Raw genomic sequence first — 22,577 nt, forward strand, 5'->3', positions numbered from 1 at the left:
CTGGGCCTGCTAAACAATAATGACAATAACAACAAAAAACAGCCGGGCGTTGTGGCGGGCACCTATAGTCCCAGCTACTTGGGAGGCTGGGGTAAGAGGATCGCTTAAGCCCAAGGGTTTGAGGTTGCTGCGAGCTGTGACGCCATAGCACTCTACTAAGGGTGACATAGTGAGACTCTGTCTCAACAACAAAAAAAAAAACACTAAAGGCAGAGCACAGTGGCTCACACCTGTAATCCTAGCACTTTGGGAGGGCAAGGAGGTATATTGCATGAGTTCAGGAGTTCAAGACCAGCCTGAGCAAGAGTGAGACCCCTTCTCTATTAAAAATAGAAAAACTAGAGGATGTTGTGGTAAACTTCTGTAGTCCCAGCTACTCAGAAGGTTGGGGAATTTAAGGTTGCCGTGAGTTAAGATGATGACACGGCACTCTATCCAGGGGACAGAGTGAACCTCTGTTTAAAAAAAAAAAAGTAAAGATAAAGAGTATACTTACTGTACTTTGAACTTCTTTTGAAAAATAATTTAATTAATGATCTTTATTGTTATATATATATATTTTTTTTTTTTTTGAGGTTCATAGCTCATGGCAACCTCAAACTCTTGGGCTCAAGCAATTCTCTTGCCTCAGCCTCCCAATTAGCTGGGACTACTGATGCCGGCCACAATGCCCAGTTATTTTTAGAGACGAGGTCTTGCTCTGGCTCAGGCTGGTCTTGAACCTGTGAGCTCAGGCAATCCACCTGCCAAGGCCACCCAGAGTGCTAGGATTATAGGCATGAGCCACTGTGCCCAGCCAATTAATGATCTTTAAAAATGTTTGTGGCACACCTAAGTTCCTCTCACGGCACACCCAGATGCCACAGCACACTGGTTGAAAATCACTGATCTAACAGGTACAGTGCTTCCGTTTTGTAAGATGATTAAGTTCTAGAGATTGGTTGCACAACAATGTAAATATACTTAGCACTACTGAACTCTACACTTTAAATGGTTAAGATAGTAAATTTTATGACACTTAGAAAAAAAAGTGCAGATGATACCACTAACTCAGCCAGGTTCTTTGTGGGATTCTTCATTTTTTTTTTTTTTTTTGTAGTTTTTGACTGGGGCTGGGTTTGAACCCGCCACCTCCGGTATATAGGGCTGGCGCCCTACTACTTTGAGCCACAGGCGCCAACCTCTTTGGGGGATTCTTGAGGGTACTTGTAGCCTGCTTCTTAGGGTAGTGTCCTGCCTGCCACAGACTGGGGCTGGCTTCATAGGCCTGTGACCTGGGTAGTCCCACAGGGCCCCATGCTCAGACAGCCCCAAATTTGCCTTAATGCTACTGTCACCATCTTAAAATTCTAAATTATTGACTGAGGGGACCCACATTTTCGTTTTGCATGAATTACGCATCCAGTTCTGGCCTTGTCAGTAAGGCTGGTGGAGCTTGGGGTTCTTGGTAGGAGAATCACCAGAACTGAATTTATCAACAACTTTGGGCAATAGTTAGGGGAAGGGCTGTGTCGGAGTGTAGGTGAGGAAGGAGCCCGGGGCCATGTGATGACAGCACCACATCTGGGTGAGGAGCTGAGGAGCAGCAGGACCACCTGCCCAGGAGGATATCGACACAGGCCCTGGATGCTTCTCACTGAGTGTACATCTCAGAATTCACAGACAGCAGAAGCTGGAAAAGGGCTGAGCTCAAATTGTCCTACAATAGGGCCCTGTCCATGCCGGAGATGGTATTTCAAGTCTTTTTGAGAAGAACCTGGCCCCAAAGATGAGCCCCAGAAACTAGCCATTGCAATTAAGTCACCTCCAGGCCACAATGTTTAAATAAACATTTGCTGAGAGTCAGCAGTGCCAGGCCCTAAGCTCAGCATCTGTGTAATTTTCCCTCAGGTGCTGTGCAAGGCCTCATTCACCTCAGTTTAGAGTGGGAACTCTAGCTAGAGAGATGTCCCAAGGCCTTACAACAGGACAGTGGAAGAAGCAGTTTGAATTCAGCAAGTTGGACTCAAGATTAGTTCTGGTTCCACTATATGGTGCCAAAACTAAATGATGATGGACTGCAAGAGCTCCAAGGCCCTGGGTGGGAGAAGACATAAAAAAGGATGTAAGTAAAGTTCAGAGCATCACCTGGAAAGCCTGTCACCAGCCCCTTTTTATTTTCCAGGGAAGCAGAATGAATGGTCAAGCTTTCTGGGTTTAAATTCAGTCTCTGCCATTTACAAGCGGCACAGGTTTCTACAATTTGTGGGGCTGGAGAGACAGGGTCTCACTTTGTTGCCCAGGCCAGAGTGCAGTGTCATCATAGCTCACAGCAACCTCAAACTCCTGGGCTCAAGTGATCATCCTGCCTCAGCCTCCCAAGTAGCTGGGACTACAGGTGTCCGCCACAAGACCTCCCTAAGTTTTCTATTTTTAATAGAGACAGATCTCACTCTTGCTCAAGCTGGTCTGGAACTTCTGCACTCAAGGATTCTTCCTGCCCTACCCTCCCAGAGTGCTAGGATTACAGGAGTGAGCCATCTGCCTGGCCTTTTTCTGGCTTTTTTTTTTTTTAATATATAATTTTCCCAACAACCCTTCAATGTAGATGTTATCCTCAATTTACAGACAAGGAAACTGAGGTGCAGAGAAGTGAAGTAACCTGCCTAAATCCACAAAGCAAGTTAATTTTTGGAGCTGGGATTCAGATCCAAGTTCAGTTTCAATTTTAAACTTCTCACTGATCCGGTCAGCCTCCTCCTAACAAAAGGGTATTCCTACATGCTGAGCGCAAGATATGATTTTCCTTCAATAACCCTACGAGGTAGGTGCTACCAACAGCACGGACTTGGCAGTCACCAAGCTGAGAGGAAGAGGGAGGGGGCAGAGGGGCCAACAGCGGCTTGAACAGAAGGCGCTGAGCATCAGACACTCTATCCCTCACTTACTAGACTCAGTACCGCGCCCTAGACCTTGCTCAATCTCCCTTCCCGGCCCAGAAGATCCCAGGGTAGTGCACTGCCTGGCTTTTCCTGGTATTTAAGCCCCGGACACAGCGGGCTCCCGGGATAGCGAGCAGGAAGACGCGCCAGGATCGTCTGATCCCGGAAATAATCAGTGTTCGGCAGTAGCGTCTTCGGTTGCCAGGACACCGCCCCGGAAGAAGAGAGCCACCAGCGGGTCCGCCAGGAGGCCGGGCGGTGTCCTCCTGCGCGAGCCCGAGTAAGGCGGGCTGGGGCCAGCGCGCTCCTGGACACCCTGCTGCGCTCCGAGCCCACAGGCCCCGCCGCCTCCAGGCCGCGGAGGGTGTGGCCGTGCGCGTGCGGGCCAGCGCGCATGCGTGAGCGAGAGGCTGTGTCTACACGGCGGCGACCGAGCGATCTAGATGCTGCTTTCGGAACCCGCGTCCTCCAGGAAGCCTGCGTTGACCATTGGGCTCCTCTACCTCCTCTGAGTTCCTATGCCTTACCTTGTGTCGTCCGATTATTGTAATTACATTATTATTTTTATTATTGATGATTCCTAGACTTTCATTGTTCCTAGACGTTTCCCATTCATTTGCGATCTGGGTTGTTTCCGTTGGCATCTTTTGCAGGGTGTAGTGCACCTGTGGAGAGAACTCAGGGCAGGAGACGAGCCTGTGGGTAACTGGACCCAGACATTTCCCCTCCCTGGTTCCTTCTCTATTAAGAGGGCGGAGCCGGGTTGGGCCAGTTGCCTAATCCATAGAGTAGCTGGGACTTTATTGGGGATTAATTCTAGAGGTGAAAGCATTTTATAATTGTAAGCATTTCTTAGTTCAGGAAACATTTAACAAGCACGTTATGGTACTGGGTTGTAGCAGTACAGAAAGATGGGCCCTGCTCTGCCCTCAAAGAATTACAGAGGGTGATAAACAGCCTCACTGGAGGGTGCATTGTGGACTGGTGGGAGTGTGGAGATGGACAGTGACGTGTAGCTTCGAATGAATGCACTGTGCCAATGTGAAGTCATCGTTTACATTGTTATTTTTTTCTTTAAAGATGGTTCTTTTTCCCCTTACAAAGAAGATTTGCAAGAAAACAATCCAGTTGCCCCAGAATCTTAGCCTCGTTGGGAATTCTTCAAACTGGTAGTGATCAAAATGTGTAGGGTAGGTGGCACCCGTAGCTCAGTCGGCAGGGCCCTGGCCATCAGCCACATACACCTAGGGTGGCGTATTGGAACTCTGCCTGGGCCTGCTGAGCAACCAAAAAATAGCCAGGCATTGTGGAGGCCGCCTTTAGTCACAGCTTCTTGGGAGGCTGAGGCAAGAGAATCACTTGAGCCCAAGAGTTTGAGGTTGCTGTGAGCTGTGACGCCTCGGTCCTCTACCCAGGGCAACATAGTGAGACTGTGTCTCAAAAAAAATAAATAAGGGTGGCGCCTGTGGCTCAAGGAGTAGGGCGCAGGTCCCATATGCCGGAGGTGGTGGGTTCAAACCTAGCCCTGGCCAAAAAAAAAAAAAAAAACCACACACAAAAAAAATAAATAAATAAAATGTGTAGGGTAGCAGGGATGGAGAGGACTTCCACTTTCTTTTTGTTCTTTTTTTGTAGAGGCAGAGTCTCACTTTATTGCCCTCGGTAGAGTGCCGTGGCGTCACACAGCTCACAGCAACCTCTAACTCCTGGGCTTTAGGCGATTCTCTTGCCTCAGCCTCCCAGTAAGTAGCTGGGACTACAGGCATCCGCCACAACACCCAGCTATTTTTTTTTGTTGTTGTTGCAGTTTGGCTGGGGCTGGGCTTGAACCCACCACCCTCGGCATGTGGGGCTGGTGCCCTACCCACTGAGCCACAGGCGCCGCCCTCTCTTTGTTCTTTTAGAGACAAGATTTCTCTCCATGGCCCAAGCTGAAGTGCAGTGGTGTGATCACAGCATTTTCAAACTCATGGGCCCAAGTGATCCTCCAAACTTGGCCTTACCAGTAGTTGAGAATACAGGCATGAACCACCACTCCCAGTTCATTTTTTAGTTTTTTGTAGAGACGGGGTCTCAATCTGTTACCCAGGCTGTTCTCAGACTCTTGAGTTCAAGCAGTCTCTTACCTTGGCCTCCTAAAGTGCTGGGATTAGAGGTTTGAGTCACTGAACCAGCCAGGATTCCCAATTTCTCTTTTCTTTTTTTTTTGTTGTTAATTGCAGTTTGGCCGGGGCTGGGTTTGAACCTACCACCTCCGGTATATGGGGCCGGCACCCTACCCCTTTGAGCCACAGGCGCCGCCCCTCTTTTTTATTTATTTATTTTTTCTCTTTTTTATTTTTTGAGACAGAGCCTTGCTCTGTCACCCTGGCTAGAGTACAATGTCATCATCATAGCTCACTACAACCTCAGACTCCTGGCTAGAGTGATCCTCCTGAATAGCTGGGTCTACAGGTAGACATGATGACTCCCATCTAATTCTTCTGTTTTGGGCAGTGCCTGTGGCTCAAAGGGGTAGGGCGCCAACCCCATATGCCAGAGGTGGCGGGTTCAAACCCAGCCCCATCCAAAAACTGCAAAAAAAAAAATAATAATAATAATAATTTTTCTGTTTTAATAGAGATAGGATATTGCTGTTGCTTAGGCTGGTTTTGAATTCTTGCCCTCAAGCAATCTACCCGCCTCAATCTCCCAGAGTGCTGAGATTACAGGCGCGAGCCAGGGTTCGAAGATAGGACTCCCATTTTTCTGATGGCTAGAGCAAAAGGGTGAATGATTCTTGTGAATGTATGTTCTCCCCGGCTTGCTGTTTCTCTTGGAAGGTTGGCCTGACTTTTGTCTAGGGGTAGTAATAACTAGGTGTGAACAGCCTCTTGGCAAAGTGTCTGTCTTCCTGGGCCTGTAAGCCTCTCCAACAGGCAGATGTTCCCATACTCTGTAGAAATCATCTCATCCCAGCCTGATAGCTCATGGAGGTTATTAAATGAAAAGGATGTGGTCAGGTAAACATTCAAGGTCACTCTGTGGTTACAGGCCAGGCCTGCAGGAGATGCAGGAGTACTCTGGTTGGGACAGGCATGCTGATCCCCATTCACCCTTTAGAAGTTGGCTCAAGAGTTCTGCTGGGCTGTGCATCTGTCCTTTGTGGTTCTTGGCACAATGGCAGTTGAACACTTGTTGGTGATTATTTAACAGTTGCCTTCATCTCCCACTGGACCAGGGTTTCTCAGCCTTGACACAAGGTGACATTTGGGGCTGCATAATTTGTCATAAGGGGCCATCCATGCGTTGTCACAAGTTGAGCAGTATCCCTGGCCCCTGCATGCTAGACACTAGCAGGGGTCCTCAAACTGCAGCCCTCAGGCCCCATGAGGCAGCGTGATTGTATTTGTTCCCATTTTGTTTTTTTACTTCAAAATAAGATATGTGCAGTGTGCATAGGAATTTGTTCATAGTTTGTTTTTTTTTAAACTATAGTCCGGCCCTCCAATGGTCTGAGGGACAGTGAACTGGCCCCCTGTTTAAAAAGTTTGAGGACCCGGGCGGCACCTGTGGCTCAAAGGGGTAGGGCGCTGGTCCCATATGCCAGAGGTGGTGGATTCAAACCCAACCCCGGCCAAAGAAAGAACTGCAAAAAAAAAAAAAAAAAAGTTTGAGGACCCCTGCCTAGAGGCTTCCACCTCCCCACTTGTCACAACCAGTGTTTCTGGACACTGCCAGATGTCTCCTGGGGACAGAATTGCCTCTGGTTGAGGACCACTGCTGGGGTAAGGTAAAGCTTGGAGTGGGGGCACATAGGCTGGTTCTGTGGGGCAGATGACCCCTTTGGCTTGAGGGGTAGTTAGTTGAAGTTTCATAGTTCTAATCACTCAATCTCTTCCAGGATTATGGCCGGAAAAGTGAAATGGGTCACTGATATCGAGAAGTCGGTGCTGATCAATAACTTTGAAAAGAGAGGATGGGTCCAAGTGACAGAAAATGAGGACTGGAATTTTTACTGGTAAGTATAAAAGGGAGGACTCTTGTTTTTCTCAAGCCAACTTACTGGTATTAACTCGCAGATGCAGTGTGCCTTGTGAGGGACTGTGTCCTCAGAGGCAGTCACCGCCTCTTGGGACACATTTTGTTATTAAGTCACATGCATCACGAGCATACACGTTGTGGAATGTTCCCACAGGTGCCACCTGTCAGTCTGGGATGTGAAGTCCAAGGTACATCTGCACAGCCAAATGTAGTTAACACTGTGGGGAACTGGGGTGAGAAACAAGAGCCCCCACCCCGCTGGCCAGTGAGTGTTTGTTACAGAAAGTGTAGGAGGGAGGGCTGACCCATAGACAGGAGCAACAACAATGGAAAGGGGAGCCTGTAGGTGCCGCTGGGATCCACCCTGGATTCCTCCCTCCGCCTCCCCCACCTCCTGGGGTGAGGTTCATGTCCTCTTATACTCTCTCCTCTTTTCTCCTCCCACAGTGGCCACATACACCAGGGCTGGCAGGTTCAAAGATGGGCCTGTTCTGCTCCCTCCCTTGGTTGACAGTGATGGCTTCTGAACTGGTCTCCCTGCCTGGGGCAGCCCCTCACCAGCAGGCTTACCTGGTGCCAATATGCAGATATATCTGGTGTTGGGTTCTGCCATCCCCAGCCCTTACAGCTCCCTCGGTCTGGAGCATTTCAATGACTTCCTGAGGTGTTGGGGGACTGGTGGGGGAGCATACCAGGGCCTTTGGGGGCTTTTTTTTTTTTTCTTGTTTGTTTTGCAGTTTTTAGCAGGGGCTGGGTTTGAACCTGCCACCTTCAGACTATGGGGCCGGTGTCCTACTCCCTTGAGCCACAGGCACCACCCGGGGGGCTTTTTTCATTGTTTTTGGAGACAGAGTTTCCTATGTCACCCTCCGTAGAGTGCTATGACGTCACAGCTCACAGCAACCTCATATTCTTGGGCTTAAGCAATTCTCTTAAGCCTCCCAAGTAGCTGGGATTATAGGCACCTGCCACAACACCCAGCTATTTCTTTTCTTTTCTTTCTTTCTTTTTTTTTTTGTAGTTGTCATTGTTTGGCAGGCCCAGGCTGGGTTCGAACCTGCCAGCCCTGGTGAATGTGGCCAGCACCCTAACCGCTGAGCTGTAGGTGCTGAGCCCCTGTGGGGGCTTTTTTGCCCTACCCTTCTTCTTGCCCCGCCTTGAGACATGTAACTGGGACAGCCCAGTAACTTCCCTTCTCCCCCTTCCAAATGCATGAGGCTACATATCTTTTTTAATTTTTTTCTTTTGCAGTTTTTGGCCGGGACTGGGTTTGAACCCGCCACCTCCAGTATATGGGGCCAGTGTCCTACTCCTTTGAGCACAGGGGATGCCCTGTTTGTTTTTGTTTTTGAGACAAGAGTCTCACTTTCTCACCCAGGTTTAAGTGCTATGACCTCATCATAGCTCATAGCAACCTGAAACTCCTGGTTTAAGTGATCCCCCTGAATAGCTGAGCGTAGAGGTGCCTGCCATAACACTCAGATGATTTTTCTGTTTTTATTTTTTATTTTTTTTCCAGGAGAAATAGCTTTATTTGGTCTGAGAGTTGGATAATGAAAGTAGGACATGAAATCTCATATAGAGCTAAGGAGTAGAGACTAGGTTCCAATATGACAGAGCTCATCAACCACATGGATCTACCTCCCAAGAACACTGCAGTTAGTATAACCAATAAAAGTTCTGCTGGGAAGTATACTTCTCACTAATTGCCCAAGTGTGCCAAGCATTACAAAAAAGGTAGTTTTTTCTTCACAGTTAAATTTCCACAACACCTCCCAACCACAAGTATTACAAAAGGAAGTAAAAAAAAAAAATTGCATTTTATAGATCTTAAACTTGTCTTCAGCATTTAGCTCAAAGATCTCACCATCTTCAAGAAATAGTTCCCCTGCTAAACTCATCAGCTATAAGATCTATTCAAGCAGCAAGAAGAGACAGCCTTTGCTAGCCCATAACAATCTTTTTCCCATTTTCCCTAGCCAGTCAGGGCTGAACAGCAGAGTGAGGCTCAGATGGGGGTAGGAGGTGCAAGGGGTAATTTCCACCAGTACAACATGATATCTGAAGCTTGCTGGGAGAGCAGAACTGGTGAGACTTGAGGGAAGGGTCCAGGCCCTGTATTCAGTCAGAGTCACTGCTGGAAGAGGAGGAAGAGGAGGAGGCATGCTTGCCATGCTTGTGGTGTTTGTGCATCTTTTTATGAGCTTTCTTCATTTTCCTCCTCATCTTCTTGTCATTCATCATTCCTGGTCCTGACATGCCAGGAGCCAAGGGATTCACAGGAGGCATGCCAGGAGCAGGTGGTGGGTATGGAGGAGGGTAGGGACTTGGAGGTTGGCATCCTGGATACCTGGCTGTGGCACAGGATGAGGAGGCCCAGCTGGAGGGAAAGCTGGATTTCCCTGGGGAACTCCTGGGGGAGCAGGAATGGGGCCAGGAGGAAAGGCTGGATTGACAGGTGGTGGATGGGCAGGATTGCAACCTCCAGGGTACGTGATGTTAGGGGGATATGGATTTGGCCCTGGTTGCCCAGCATTGGGATTCCACATGTTCAGGTGTTTCCCCCAGCCTCTTCCTCCAAAAGACAAGCAAACGGAGATGCTAGCTCTCAGCTGTGAAGGGACCTCAGCCCAGTAACCGGCAAAGAAGGAAACTGGCGAGTCCTGATGCTCTGTCACCTTTCCACTACTGACTGGACTTGATTCCTCCTTCTTCCCAATCTTGGCTCTCACTTCCTGGTCCGATTTTTCTGTTTTTAGTAAGATGGGGTCTCACCCTTGCTCAGGCTGGTCTTGAACTCCTGAGCTCAAAGGATCCTCTCACCTCAACCTCTCAGAGTGCTAGGATTACAGGTGTAAAGCTACCTTGCCCAGCCTATTGCTGGTCTTTTTAGTTGTGATAATGGTATAAAACAGGATATCATATAATATAAAAGAGTCTTTAACTATTAGAGATTTAAAGAATTATTAGAGAGTCTCAGAAATATTATAGATGAATGCTCAGCACCCGTAGCTCAGTGAGTAGGGTGCTGGCCATATACGCTGAGGCTGGTGGGTTCGAACCTGGCCCAGGTCTGCTAAAACAGCAATGACAACTGCAACCAAAAAATAATGGGGTGTTGTGGTGGGCACCTGTAGTCCCAGCTACTCGGGAGGCTGAGGCAAGAGAATCGCTTAAGCTCAAGAGTTTGAGGTTGCTGTGAGCTGTGATGCCACAGCACTCTACTGAGGGTGACATAGTGAGACTCTGTCTCCAAAAAAAAGAAAAGAAAGAAATATTATGGATGAAATGATGCAATGTTTGGGGATTGTTCCAGAATAAGCCAGTGCTGTGAGGAGTGGGTGGGGACACAGGCAATGAAGAAAGACAGGACTGGCCATGTGCTATCAACTGTCGAACCTGGGCAGAGGGGCTATGTTACAGTCTCTCTCTACTTTTGTGTGTGGCTAAGCTTTTCCTTAGTAAAAGGTTCTCTTTATTAGGCTGGATGTAGTGGCTCACACCTGTAATCCTAGTACTCTGGGAGGCTGAGGCAGATGGACTGCTTGAGCTTAAGAGTTTGAGACCAGCCTGAACAAGAGTGAGACCCCTTCTCTACTAAAAACGGGAAAACTAGCTGGGTATTGTGGTGGATGCCTGTAGTCCCAGCTACTCAGGAGGCTGAGGCAGGAGGATCAGTTGAGCCCAAGGGTTTGAGGTTGCTGTGAGCTATGATGCCCTGGGACTCTCCCAGGGCAACACAATGAAAGTCTGTCTAGGAAAAAAAAAAAGATTCTTGGGCTTGAGCAATTCTCTTGACTCAGTCTCCTGAGTAGCTGAGACTACAGGCACCCACCACAACACCCAGCTAGTTTTTCTTTTCCTTTTTTTGAGATAGGGTCTGGCTCTATTGCCCAGGCTAGAGTGCAGCGGTGTCATCATAGCTCACTGTAACCTCAAACTACTGGGCTCAACCCTCCTGAATGCTGGACTATAAGAGTACACAACCATGCCTGGCTAACACACTTTGTCGCCCTTGGTAGAGTGCTGTGGCATCACAACTCATAGTAACCTCCAACTCTTGGGTTTAGGCGATCCTCTTGCCTCAGCCTCCCAAGTAGCTGGGAATACAGGCACCCACCACAACACCTGTCTATTTTTCGAGATGGGGGTCTTGCTCTTGCTCAGACTGGTCTCGAACTTGTGAGCTCAGGCACTCTACCTGCCTTGGCCTCCCAGGGTGCTAGGATTATAGGCTTGAGCCACCTTGCCTGGCCCAGATTCCCTTTATTCTAATGATCATGGAATCTGAAGAAACTCTTTGGGCTCTCTGGGCACCCTCTTTTGGGTGGTGCTGTTCAGTGGGAATAGGGTTGGGGGGACAGAGACCACAGCCAAGAGGCCACTTGGCAACCTGTCTTGTTCTGTGACTCCTTGGCTCCCTTTGGGAGGCTCCTTTCTATACCCCTTTTTTGCCCCTCTGGGGGGTGGGCGATGACAAGGGTATGGTAGGGAGCTGATGGCTTTCTCAGAGGCTTGAAGGAATCGAGTTCTCTCTCTACTCTGTTGTCACCTCCCCAAGAAGCTCGCCAAGAACTTGAAGTGCTGACTCAGGGCCCCAAAATAACCCCTGTGATTTTAGTTTTAAGGGGTCCTTGACCCTCCTGAATTTGGGTGAAAATATTATGTGAGTTTCCCGACTTCAGAGTCTGAAAGGGGTTTCTCTTTTGTTTTTTTGTTACAGTGTTTTTAGTAATGTCACTAATCAATAAACATTTATCTAGTACTTTCTCTGGGCCAGAGAGTGAAACAGTTCATGGTGCAGAATCAAAACTCTTGCCCTCACACAGTTCAGGCCGTGGCCAGTCCCCAGACAAGTGTCCTGTGCCAATGGCATTGGGCAGCCCCTGGCTCAGGTGCTGGGAGTGGCTGGGGGGGTAGTGGGACAGGGCGCTGAGGCATTGAGCCCCTGGTCAGCGGTCTGGGGTCTGTAATGAGTACGTGGCCACTGAGGTGGCCACTGAGCTTCATCCTGCACATGTCCTCCCCTGCGCCTCTTTTTCAGGATGAGCGTGCAAACCATCCGAAACGTATTCAGCGTTGAAACTGGGTATCGGCTCTCAGATGACCAAATAGTCAACCATTTTCCAAACCACTATGAACTGACCCGCAAGGATCTGATGGTGAAGAATATTAAAAGATACAGGAAGGAGCTGGAGAAAGAAGGGAGTCCCCTGGCAGAAAAAGATGAAAATGGAAAATACCTCTACCTGGGTTTGTAGCGCTTTCCCTAGCCTCATGTTTTTAGTTGTGAATGTGCCATGTAGGTCGTGGTGGGCACTTGTTTCATTCCAGGCAGCTCCCAAAATTTGGGGCGGGGGCAGGGCTCAAGTTTATTATTATTTTTTAACATTTATTTATTTATTTATTTTTATTTATTTATTTTTTTTTTTAGAGACAGAGTCTCACTGTACCACCCTTGGGTAGAGTGCCGTGGAGTCACACGGCTCACAGCAACCTCTAACTCCTGGGCTTAAGCGATTCTCTTGCCTCAGCCTCCCGAGCAGCTGGGACTTCAGGCGCCCGCCACAACGCCCAGCTATTTTTTTTTTTTTGTAGAGACAGAGTCTCACTGTACCGCCCTCGGGTAGAGTGCCGTGGCGTCACACAGCTCACAGCAACCTCTAACTCTTGGGCTTATGCGATTCTCTTGCCTCAGCCTCCAGAGCAGCTGGGACTACAGGCGCCCGCCACAACGCCCAGCTATTTTTTTGTTGCAGTTTGGCCGGGGCCGGGTTTGAACCCACCACCCTCGGCATATGGGACCGGCGCCCTACTCACTGAGCCACAGGCGCCGCCCAACATTTTATTTATTTATTTATTTGAGACAGAGCCCTACTCTGTGCCCTGAGCAGTGCGATGGCGTCATAGCTCACTGCAACCTGAGACTTGGGCTGTGGCTATCCAGCTGCTGTGTCTCCAGAAGCTGCTGGGATTACAGGTGCTCACCACGGCACCTAGCTGGGTTTTTCAATGTTTTTATGAGTTGGGGGTCTCATTCTTGCTCAGATAAGTCTTATATTCCTGAGCTCAAGCAAGTCTCCCACCTTAGCCTCCCACAGTGCTGGGATTACAGGCATGAGCCAATGCACCCTGCTTTATTTCATTTGTTAGTTTATTTTTGAGACAGAGTCTCAAGCTGTTGCCCTGGGTAGAGTGCTGCGGCATCATAGCTCACAGCAACCTCCCATTTGGGCCCATGCCATCCTCTTGCCCCAGTTTTCTATTTTTAGTAGAGACGGGTCTTGTTTTTGCTCAGGCTGGTCTCAAACTTGTGAGCTAAAGCAATCCACGTGTCTCGGCCTCCCAGAGTGCTAGGATTACAGGTGTGAGATGCCTCGCCTGGCCCTTTTTTTTGAGACAGAGTCTCACTTTGTTGCCTCTGGTAGAGTGCTCTGGTGACATAGCTCACAGCAACCTCCCACTCGTCTCAAGCCATCCTCTTGCCTTGGTTTTCTATTTTTTTGTTTGTTTGTTTGTTTTTTGCAGATTTTTCGCCAGGGCTGGGTTTGAACTGGCCACCTCTGGCATATGGGGCCGGTGCCCTACTCCTCTGAGCCACAGGCACCACCCTATTTTTTAAATTTTTTTTTTTTTTTTTTTTTGTAGAGACAGAGCCTCACTTTACCGCCTTCAGTAGAGTGCCATGATGTCACAGGACTCACAGCAACCTCTAGCTCTTGGGCTTCCGCTATTCTCCTGCCTCAGCCTCCCGAGCAGCTGGGACTACAGGCGCCCGCCACAACTATTTTTTGGTTACAGTTCAGCCGGGGCTGGGTTTGAACCCACCACCCTCGGTATATCGGGCCGGCACCCTACTCACTAAGCCACAGGCGCCACCCGCTTTTCTATTTTTAATAGAGACAGGGTCTTGCTTGTGCTCAGGTGGTCTCAAACTTGTAAACTAAAGCAATCATCCCACCTCGGCCTCCTAGAGTGCTAGGGATTACAGGTGTGAGACACTGTGCACACCTAGCCCTTTTTTTTTTGAGACAGAGTCTCACTTTGTTGCCTCTGGCAGAGTGCCCTGGTGTCATAGCTCACAGCTACCTCAAACTCCTGGGCTCAAGTGATCCTCTTGCAGGCCGGGCGCAGTGGCTCATGCCTGTAATCCCAGCACTCTGGGAGGCCCAGGCGGGTGAATTTGTCTGAGCTCAGGAGTTCAAGACCACCCTGAGCAAGAGTGAGACCCCCATCTTTAAAATATAGCCAGGCGTTGTGTAGGGCATCTGTAGTTCCAGCTACTCGGGAGGCTGAGGCAAGAGAATCACTTGAGTCCAAGAGTTTGAGGTTGCTCTGAGCTATGACACCACAGCACTCTACCAAGGGTTGACAAAGTAAGACTCTATCTCAAAGATAAAAAAAGAGCGAGTAAGGCGCTGGCCCCAAATACCGAGGGTGGCGGGTTCAAACCCAGCCCCGGCCAAACTTGCAACAAAAAAATAGCCAGGCGTTGTGGCGGGCGCCTGTAGTCCCAGCTGCTCGGGAGGCTGAGGCAGGAGAATGGCTTAAGCCCAGGAGTTGGAGGTTGCTGTGAGCTGTGTGATGCCACGGCACTCTACTGAGGGCGGTACAATGAGACTCTGTCTCTACAAAAAAAATAAAAATAAGAGATCCTCTTGCCTCAGCTTCCTACATAGCTGGGACTATAGGTGCCCACAAAAACATTCGACTATTTTTTTTTTTTTTTTGCAGTTTTTGGCCGGGGTTGGATTTCAACCCGCCACCTCCAGCATACAGGCGCCACCCCACGTTTGACTATTTTTTAGCGACAGTCTCAGTTTTGCTCAGGCTGGTCTCAAACTCCTGAGCTCAAGCAATTCGCCTGCCTTGGCCTCTCAGAGTGCTGGGGTTATAGGTGTGAGCCACCTCTTCAGAATCAGGGCTCAAGTTTACAAGCCAAATTTCTGTGAGTGCCCTTGGAGTTGCCCCATACTGCCATCATCACACGTCTAGCCAGACACAGGGACTGTGTGTCCCTGTCCCATCTGGGGTAAAAGCTGGACTGTTGGGTAGTTCCACAATCCCTGCTCATTCCTGGGCAGAATTACAGTATAAAACTGACCTCTCTGGGCCTCAGTTTTCTCATCTGTTAAGTGAGACTCACGGCTCCTGGGCAGCTGTGGGATTAAATGATGCATGTTTGTGAAGTGCTTGCAGCTGGCAGAGTTTGACAGCAATAGCCTGTCAGTGCCCTGCATTTGCTCTGTAGGTGCTCGGTGTGCAGGGGATGATGAGAGGCCCAACCAGGCAGGGGCAGTATTTTTCTGTTCATGGCCACTCTTGGGCTGGCTTATTACCAGCACCGGGTGTCTTTGCCTTTCAGACTTTGTCCCGGTCACCTATATGCTGCCTGCCGACTACAACCTGTTCGTGGAGGAGTTCCGGAAGAGCCCGTCCAGCACCTGGATCATGAAGCCTTGTGGCAAGGCCCAGGGAAAGGGCATCTTTCTTATCAACAAGCTCTCCCAGATTAAAAAGTGGTCCCGGGACAGCAAGACGTCTTCGTAAGTGTGGGATCCGTGTGCTGGGTCCCGTTAGCAGTTCCGTGCCTTTCTGCAGTCTTCTGGCTAATTGCTGGGTGGCCCAAGCCCTTACAGGTGTGCATCACTTGTCAGGCGGCACACACGGTAGCAGGACTCTGTGGCTGAAATAGTGTGATTAATTACAGACTCTCCCGAGGTTGGGAGTTAGGAGGAATGGGCGTGGTCACTGGCAGGCTGCTTTTTGTTTTCCTTTTTTTTTTTGATAGAGTTTCAAGCTGTCACCCTGGGTAGAGTGCTGTGGAGTCATAGTGCTGTCGAATCATAGCTCATAGCAATCTCCAACTCTTAGGCTCACACAGTTTTTCTATTTTTAGTAGAGATGGGGTTCTCGCGTTTTTGCTCAGGCTGGTCTCAAGCAATCCCACCTCAGCCTCCCAGAGTGCTGGGATTATAGGCATGAGCCACTACGCCTGGCCTTTTTTTTTCTTTTTCTTTTTTTTTTTTGAGACACAGAGTTGCCCTAGGGTTGAATGCTGTAGCGCCATAGCTCACAGGAACTTCAAATTCTTGGGCTCAAGTGATTCTTTTGCCTCAGAGCCCACCATAATGCCCGGCTATTTTTTTTTTTTTTTTTAAGAGACAGGGTCTCACTCTTGCTCAGGCTGTTCTCAAACTCCTCAGCCCAGGCGATCCACCCGCCTCAACCTCCCAGAGTGCTGAGAATACAGGCATGAGCCACCATGCCCGGCCCGCCACTGGAGTTCTGAAGCGTCAAGGCACTGAGCTAAAGTCCTGGGGCTCAGAGCCCTGAGGTCACGAGTTTGCATCCCAGTCTGACACTTACTGAATACATTTTGCTTTTTAGACTCTCAGCGGCTCACTTCTTCATCTGGGTAAACCGGAGGCACCGGTAGTGGCGTCATAGGGGTGTAAAGTACATGGGGACTGAGCACACCTCAGTGTGAGTAGTCACCGTTCTCATCACTAGTCCGCAGGTCCAGTCCAGTGTCCTCCTGGGTTGCCGGCTCTGCCCTGCCTCTGCAGTTTACTTAGCCACTTGATCGTGCCCAGGGGCCACTGGAGCAAAGCCTCGGTGTGATCTTTCCCCAGAGAGGCAGCTGACTTATCCGTCAGGGATTCCCAGGGTGGCAGGGGACACTTTCTCATTGTGTCCATTTAAATGTGATTACACTTTGCTAGCCCCCAGAGGGTCACCCCCAAGGAGGACTTCCCTGAATTGGCTCGCAGGGGCTGTCCTGCATCTGCTGGCACTGTCCCCTAGCCACCGTCCTCTGTGACTACCACCTCCTCCCCATTTCCTCCCTGGCAAACCATCCTTTCACCCTGCAAGGGGCAAAGAGCTTGCTACCAGTCAAATAAAGGCACCTTTGGTCTTCACTGTCAGGTTTTCTTAATTGACTTTATTTTGTTTATTTATTTATTTGTTTATTTATTTAAGACAGAGTCTCACTATGTTGGTAGGGTGCTGTGGCGTCACAGCTCACCGCAACCTCAAACTCTTGGGCTTAAGTGATTCTCTTGCCTCAGCCTCCCGAGTAGCTGAGACTACAGGTGCCTGACACATGCCCAGATACTTTTTGGTTGCAGTTGTCATTGTCGTTTAGCAGGCCCAGGCCGGGCTCGAACCTGCTAGCCTCAGTGTATGTGGCCAGGGCTATAACCCCTGTGCTACGGGCGCCAAGCCAATTGACTTTATTTTTGAGAGAAGTTTTAGGTTCACTGCAGTTTTGAAGAGAAAGTACAGAGTTCACACCTGCCCTTCCGCACTAGTGCACAGTCTCCCTGTGATTAGCCTCCTTGCCAAAGTGGTGTATTGGTTACAAATTGATGAACTGACATCAACACATCATTGTCACCCAAAGCTGGTATTTATATTAGGGTTCACTCTTGTGTAACTCATTCTTGGAACTTGGTCAAATGTGTAATAAGATCATGCAGAGTATTTCACTTCCTTAGAAATACCTATGACCTGCCTGTTCATCCCTCTCTTCACAATAATCTCTGGCAGCCACCAATCTTTTTATTGTTTCTATAGGTTTGCCTTGTCCAGAACATCATAGAGTTGGAATCCTGCAGCGTGTAGCCTTTTCAGATTGGCTTCTTTCATTTAAGCACTTAGGGTTCCTCCATGTATTTTCATGGCTTGATAGCTCCTTTCTTTTTAGCACTGAATATCATTCTGTTGTCTGGATGGATCACAGTTCATCCACTCCCCTACTAAAGGCTGCTTCCAAGTTTTGGCAATTATGAATAAAGCGTCTGTAAACATCCCTGTGCAGGTTTTTGTGTGGACATAAGTTTTTATTTATTTTTTATTTTTTTGCAGTTTTTGGCCAGGGCTGGATTTGAACCCGCCACCTCCTTTGAGCCACAGGTGCCACCCTGGACATAAGTTTTTAATTCCTTTGTGTGGTTACTAGATCATATGGTGAGAATGGGTATAGTATTGTAAGAAACTGGCAGATTCTCTTTCCAAGTGGCTGCACCATTTTGAGTTCCCACCAGTAGTGAGCATTCCTGTTGCTCCACATCCTCACCAGTATTTGATGTTGTCACTGTTGTGAATTGTGGGCATTCTAATAGGTGTGTGTGGTATCTCATTATTGTTTCATCTTGTATCCCATGGTGATGTGCGAAGTGCAGCATCTTTCACAGTTTTACAGGCCGAACTGCGTCTGTGCATCTTTTGAGTGAGGTGTCTCTTAAAGTCTTTGCCCCCCCTTTTTTTTTGAGACAGAGTCTCATTATGTCACCCTCAGTAGAGTGCAATGGCATCACAGCTCACAGCAACCTCAAACTCCTGGGCTTAAGAGATTCTCTTGCCTAAGCCTCCCAAGTAGCTCGTACTACAGGCACCCGCCACAATGCTTGGCTATTTTTTGTTGCAGTTGTCATTGTCATTTAGCTGGCCTGGGCCGGGTTCAAACCGGCTCCCTTGGTCTATGTGGCTGGCGCCATAACCACTGTGCCATGAGCACCGAGCCCTTATTGTTGAGTTTTAAGGGTTCTTTGTATATTTGGGATAACAGTCCTTTATCAGATATGTCTTTTGCAAATATTTCCTCCCAGTCTGTGCCTTGTCTTCTCACTTTCTTGGTAGTGTCTTTTGCGGAGCAGAAATTTTTAATTTTATTTATTTATTTATTTTATTAAATCATAGCTGTGTACATTAATGCGATCATGGGGCACCATACACTGGTTTTATAGACCGTTTGACACATTTTCATCACACTGGTTAACATAGCCTTCCTGGCATTTTCTTAGTTATTGCGTTAAGACATTTATATTCTACGTTTACTTAGTTTCACATGTACCCTTGTAAGATGCACCGCAGGTGTAATCCCACCAATCACCCTCCCTCTGTCCCCTTCCCCCCTCCCTCCTTCTCTCCCTTCCCCCTATTCTTAGGTTATAACTGGGTTATAGCTTTCATATGAAAGCCATAAATTAGTTTCATAGTAGGGCTGAGTACATTGGATACTTTTTCTTCCATTCTTGAGATACTTTACTAAGAAGAATATGTTCCAGCAGAAATTTTTAATTTTAATGAAGTCTAGCTTGTCAGTTCTTTCTTTCATGGAGTGTGTCTCTGGTGTCATATCTTTTCCCGTCTCATTTTTCTTTTTCTCTGATGTTTAGGTTTGTGTCTCAGTCTACTAAAGAAGCCTACGTGATCTCTCTCTATATTAACAACCCGTTACTCATTGGTGGCAGGAAGTTCGATCTGCGGTTGTATGTTCTGGTGTCTACGTATCGCCCACTGCGCTGTTACATGTAAGAGGCTTTAGGGTTTTGTTTCCCTTTTTTTTTTTTTTTGCAGTTTTTGGCCAGGGCTGGGTTTGAACCCGCCACCTCTGGCATATGGGGCCAGCACCCTACTCCTTTGAGCCACAGGTGTCACCCTTTTGTCTCTCTTCTTCTTGTTTTTCTTTTTAATTTTAATTTTTTATTATTGGGGATTCATTGAGGGTACAATAAACCAGATTACACTGATTGCATTTGTTAAGCAGAGTCCCTCTTGCAATCGTGTCTTGCCCCCAAAAGATGTGGCACACACCAAGGCCCCACCACCCTGTTTTTCTTCTTCTTTGTTTTTTGTCGTTTTTTGGCCGGGGCTGGGTTTGAACCTGCCACCTCCGGCATATGGGACTGGTGCCCTACTCCTTGAGCCACAGGCACCACCCATCCCTGTTTCTCTTCTTAAGGTTGTGCTTTAATCTAATGCTTCTTACTTAAACACCATCATAAAGTTTAGTAAAACTACGTATGGCGCCGGCACAGGCTAATGATTAAGGAAATAAGAGCAGTCAGCCCCAAGCTAATGTGAATCTTACAAATAACAAAGCAGCTCTTTATGGAGCACAGAGTGGCATATTTTGTTTATGTTTTTCCTCAGACTTTGAATTAATCTAAATTCCTGCACAGGTACAAACTTGGGTTTTGCCGGTTTTGCACTGTGAAGTATACCCCGAGCACCAGTGAGCTGGATAACATGTTCGTCCATCTCACCAACGTTGCCATTCAGAAACACGGGGTGAGTGTCTTGTCATTTGTGCCACCAAAATGGGCTGACCGTGTGGGTTTCTTTATTTTTCTATTTTGCCAGCACTGGGGGGAACGGGAGGCTCTAAGCCTCAGTGTGGCTGTCCTGGGTACCTCAGCTAGATACCGGCTTGGGATGGGGTGGGGGCAAATTCAAATCCTACTTTTCTAGTTCTATGACCTTGGGTAAGTCAGTTCAACTGTCAGAGCCTCACCTTCTCCCTTTGTAAAAGGAGATTATCACCTCCCAGGGTTGTTGGGAGGATTGCATGAGACGGTTTATATGCCTGGTCATTCATCCATCCTGCAAGTACAGAGCATCCATGACTTGTGATGTTGGGCTTAAAACTTTTCACTTTACGATGGTACAAGTACTTAAAACATTTGGTAGAAACCACACTTCAAGTACCCACACAGCCATTCTGATGTAATTTACTTTCCATAAATTACACAAGAGTCAGCACTTTATTGTTAATATGAAACAGCTTTGTGTTGGATGGTTTGCTCAACTGTAGGCTAATACAAGTGTTCTGGGCACATTTAAGGTAGGCTATGCTGAGCTCTGGTGTTTGGAAGATTGGGTCTATTTTTGTTGTTGTGTCTCTTTCTTTCCTTTCTTCCCTCCCTTCCTCCCTTCCTCCCTCCCTCCTTCCTTCCTTCCTTTCTTTTTTTTTTTTTTTTTGTAGAGACAGAGTCTCACTGTACCGCCCTCGGGCAGAGTGCCATGGCGTCACACGGCTCACAGCAACCTCCAACTCCTGGGCTGAAGCGATTCTCTTGCCTCAGCCTCCGGAGCAGCTGGGACCACAGGCGCCCGCCACAACGCCCGGCTATTTTTTTTTTTTTTTGGTTGCAGTTTGGCCGGGGCTGGGTTTGAACCCGCCACCCTCGGCATATGGGGCCGGCGCCCTACTCACTGAGCCACAGGCGCCGCCCCCTTCCTTTCTTTTTTGAGACAGAGTCTCACTCTGTTGCCCTGGGAGAGAGTGCAGTGGCGTTATCATAGCTCACAGCACTCTCAAACTCCTGGGCTCAATCGATCCTCTTGCCGCAGCCTCCTGAGTAACTGGAACTATAGGTGTCCACCACAACGCCTGGTTAGTTTTTCTGTTATTAGTAGAGACGGTGTCTCACTCTTGCTCAGATGGTCTCAAACTTCTGAGCTCAATGGATCCATCTGCCTCAGCCTCCCAGAAGTGCTGGGATTATAGGTGTGAGTCACTACGCCTGGCTGGAGAGATCAGGTCTACTAAGTGCATTTTTGGCATATGATATTTTCAGTATGTGATAGGTTTACGAGGGCATAGTCCATCATAAGTTGAGAAGCATCTGTACTCATTGAGCACCTGTGTGAGTTGGTCCCACTCTAAGATAGGTACAGTAATGGGCAAAAACTACCTTGGTAGCTAATTTCATGGAGCCCAGAGCAGCCGAGGGAAAGTCAGCTATCCAGTAATCACACTGATGTAATTATAAACTAAGCCAACCGCTGAGAAGGGAGAGCAAAGAACAAAAAACTCCCCTGGCCCGGTGCATGGAGAAGACTTCCCTGCAGAAGTGGTGCGTGAGGTGAGATCTGAAGTAATCGGAGGAGGTGGGGAAAGAGCTGGAGTAGGGAGGTACAGCGTGCGGCAGGCAGGAGCATTGCAGGAGCTGAAAGGAATTCGGCCCCTAGCAAGAGGGCAGTGGCCCAGGAGGGGGCAGCAGAGATTGGTGAGAATGCACACGCAAAATGGGCCCAAAAAAAGAATAAAAGGGATTTCATTATCTCCTATTTTGGAAAGAAATTTTTTTTAAAAAATATTCTTTTTTTTTTTTTCAGTTTTTGTCCAAGGCTAGGTTTGAACCCACCACCTCGGGTATATGGGGCCGACACCCCATTCCTTTGAGCCACAGGCGCCACCCCCTAAAATGTTCTTAAATCTCTGATTCTAATCTGCTTTGAGTCAGTGGTGTTTGTTTATTAGTAGGCTGGTTTTGTTTTGGCTCACAGTTCTCAACTTTATACTTAGCAAATTCCATTTTCTAGCTCTTTGCCTTCAAAGGCAAGTGGTGTATAGAGAATTAATTTTCAGGAACAGTAAAGTAGGAGGAGCTTGGAGCCGGCATCACAACACCTGGGCTGGGGTGCAGTGTCATCCCCTCTGCACAAGTCACAGCCTCTTTGAGTGAGTCTTATCCGTGAAACAGGATGGTAATGGTGACTTTGCTAGGTTGTTAGAGAAATACAAGTGTGGTGTTTGTGAACTATAGTGCCTAGAACAGGTGTATCTTAGGTTGGCTTCCTTAGGAAGGGAGCTGGGGGCAGAGATCAGCGTGTATGATGTTTATGGGGTCCAGTGTCAGGAGCAGCAGCTGGGAGGGAAGCTGTGATGCTGCTGCCGGGAAGGTCCAGCTGGCCCCAGAGCTCTGTGGAGCCGGGGTGGCCCTGCATGACTGTCCCCCGGCAGACATTAGCCAGTTACCAGGTCATGCCAGTTGCCCTGGGGAGAGGTTTAAGCTTGGATTAGGCAGCTCCCAGGGAGGGTCTCTCCTAGAATAAGTC

At 48.3% G+C, this 22,577-nt stretch overlaps 1 protein-coding gene and 1 pseudogene across 4 annotated transcripts in view; one reads left to right on the plus strand and one right to left on the minus strand.

Annotated features, from left to right (window-relative positions):
* Nucleotides 1-3,186: 3,186 nt before the first annotated feature.
* TTLL1 (TTL family tubulin polyglutamylase complex subunit L1) overlaps nt 3,187-22,577 on the plus strand; it is a 30,072-nt gene continuing 10,681 nt past the window's right edge. Inside the window, exons 1-6 of one of the 4 annotated variants that reach the window (XR_008379041.1) lie at nt 3,188-3,467; nt 6,805-6,921; nt 11,989-12,197; nt 15,310-15,490; nt 19,130-19,264; nt 19,916-20,024. Coding sequence is in view for 3 of the 4 variants with exons in the window: in XM_053586295.1 (XP_053442270.1) it covers nt 3,316-3,467; nt 6,805-6,921; nt 11,989-12,197; nt 15,310-15,490; nt 19,130-19,264; nt 19,916-20,024 (903 nt within the window). In the remaining variant the exon portion in view is untranslated. Of the gene's footprint in view, nt 3,468-6,624; nt 6,689-6,804; nt 6,922-11,988; nt 12,198-15,309; nt 15,491-19,129; nt 19,265-19,915; nt 20,025-22,577 lie in introns of those variants that run through there. The other 3 variants (XM_053586295.1, XM_053586297.1, XM_053586296.1) reach the window with 3 other exon arrangements.
* LOC128582389 (proline-rich protein 13-like) lies at nt 8,461-9,679 on the minus strand (annotated as a pseudogene).

Source organism: Nycticebus coucang, chromosome 3 (assembly GCF_027406575.1).
Source record: "Nycticebus coucang isolate mNycCou1 chromosome 3, mNycCou1.pri, whole genome shotgun sequence".
Classification (NCBI taxonomy): Eukaryota; Metazoa; Chordata; class Mammalia; order Primates; family Lorisidae; genus Nycticebus; species Nycticebus coucang.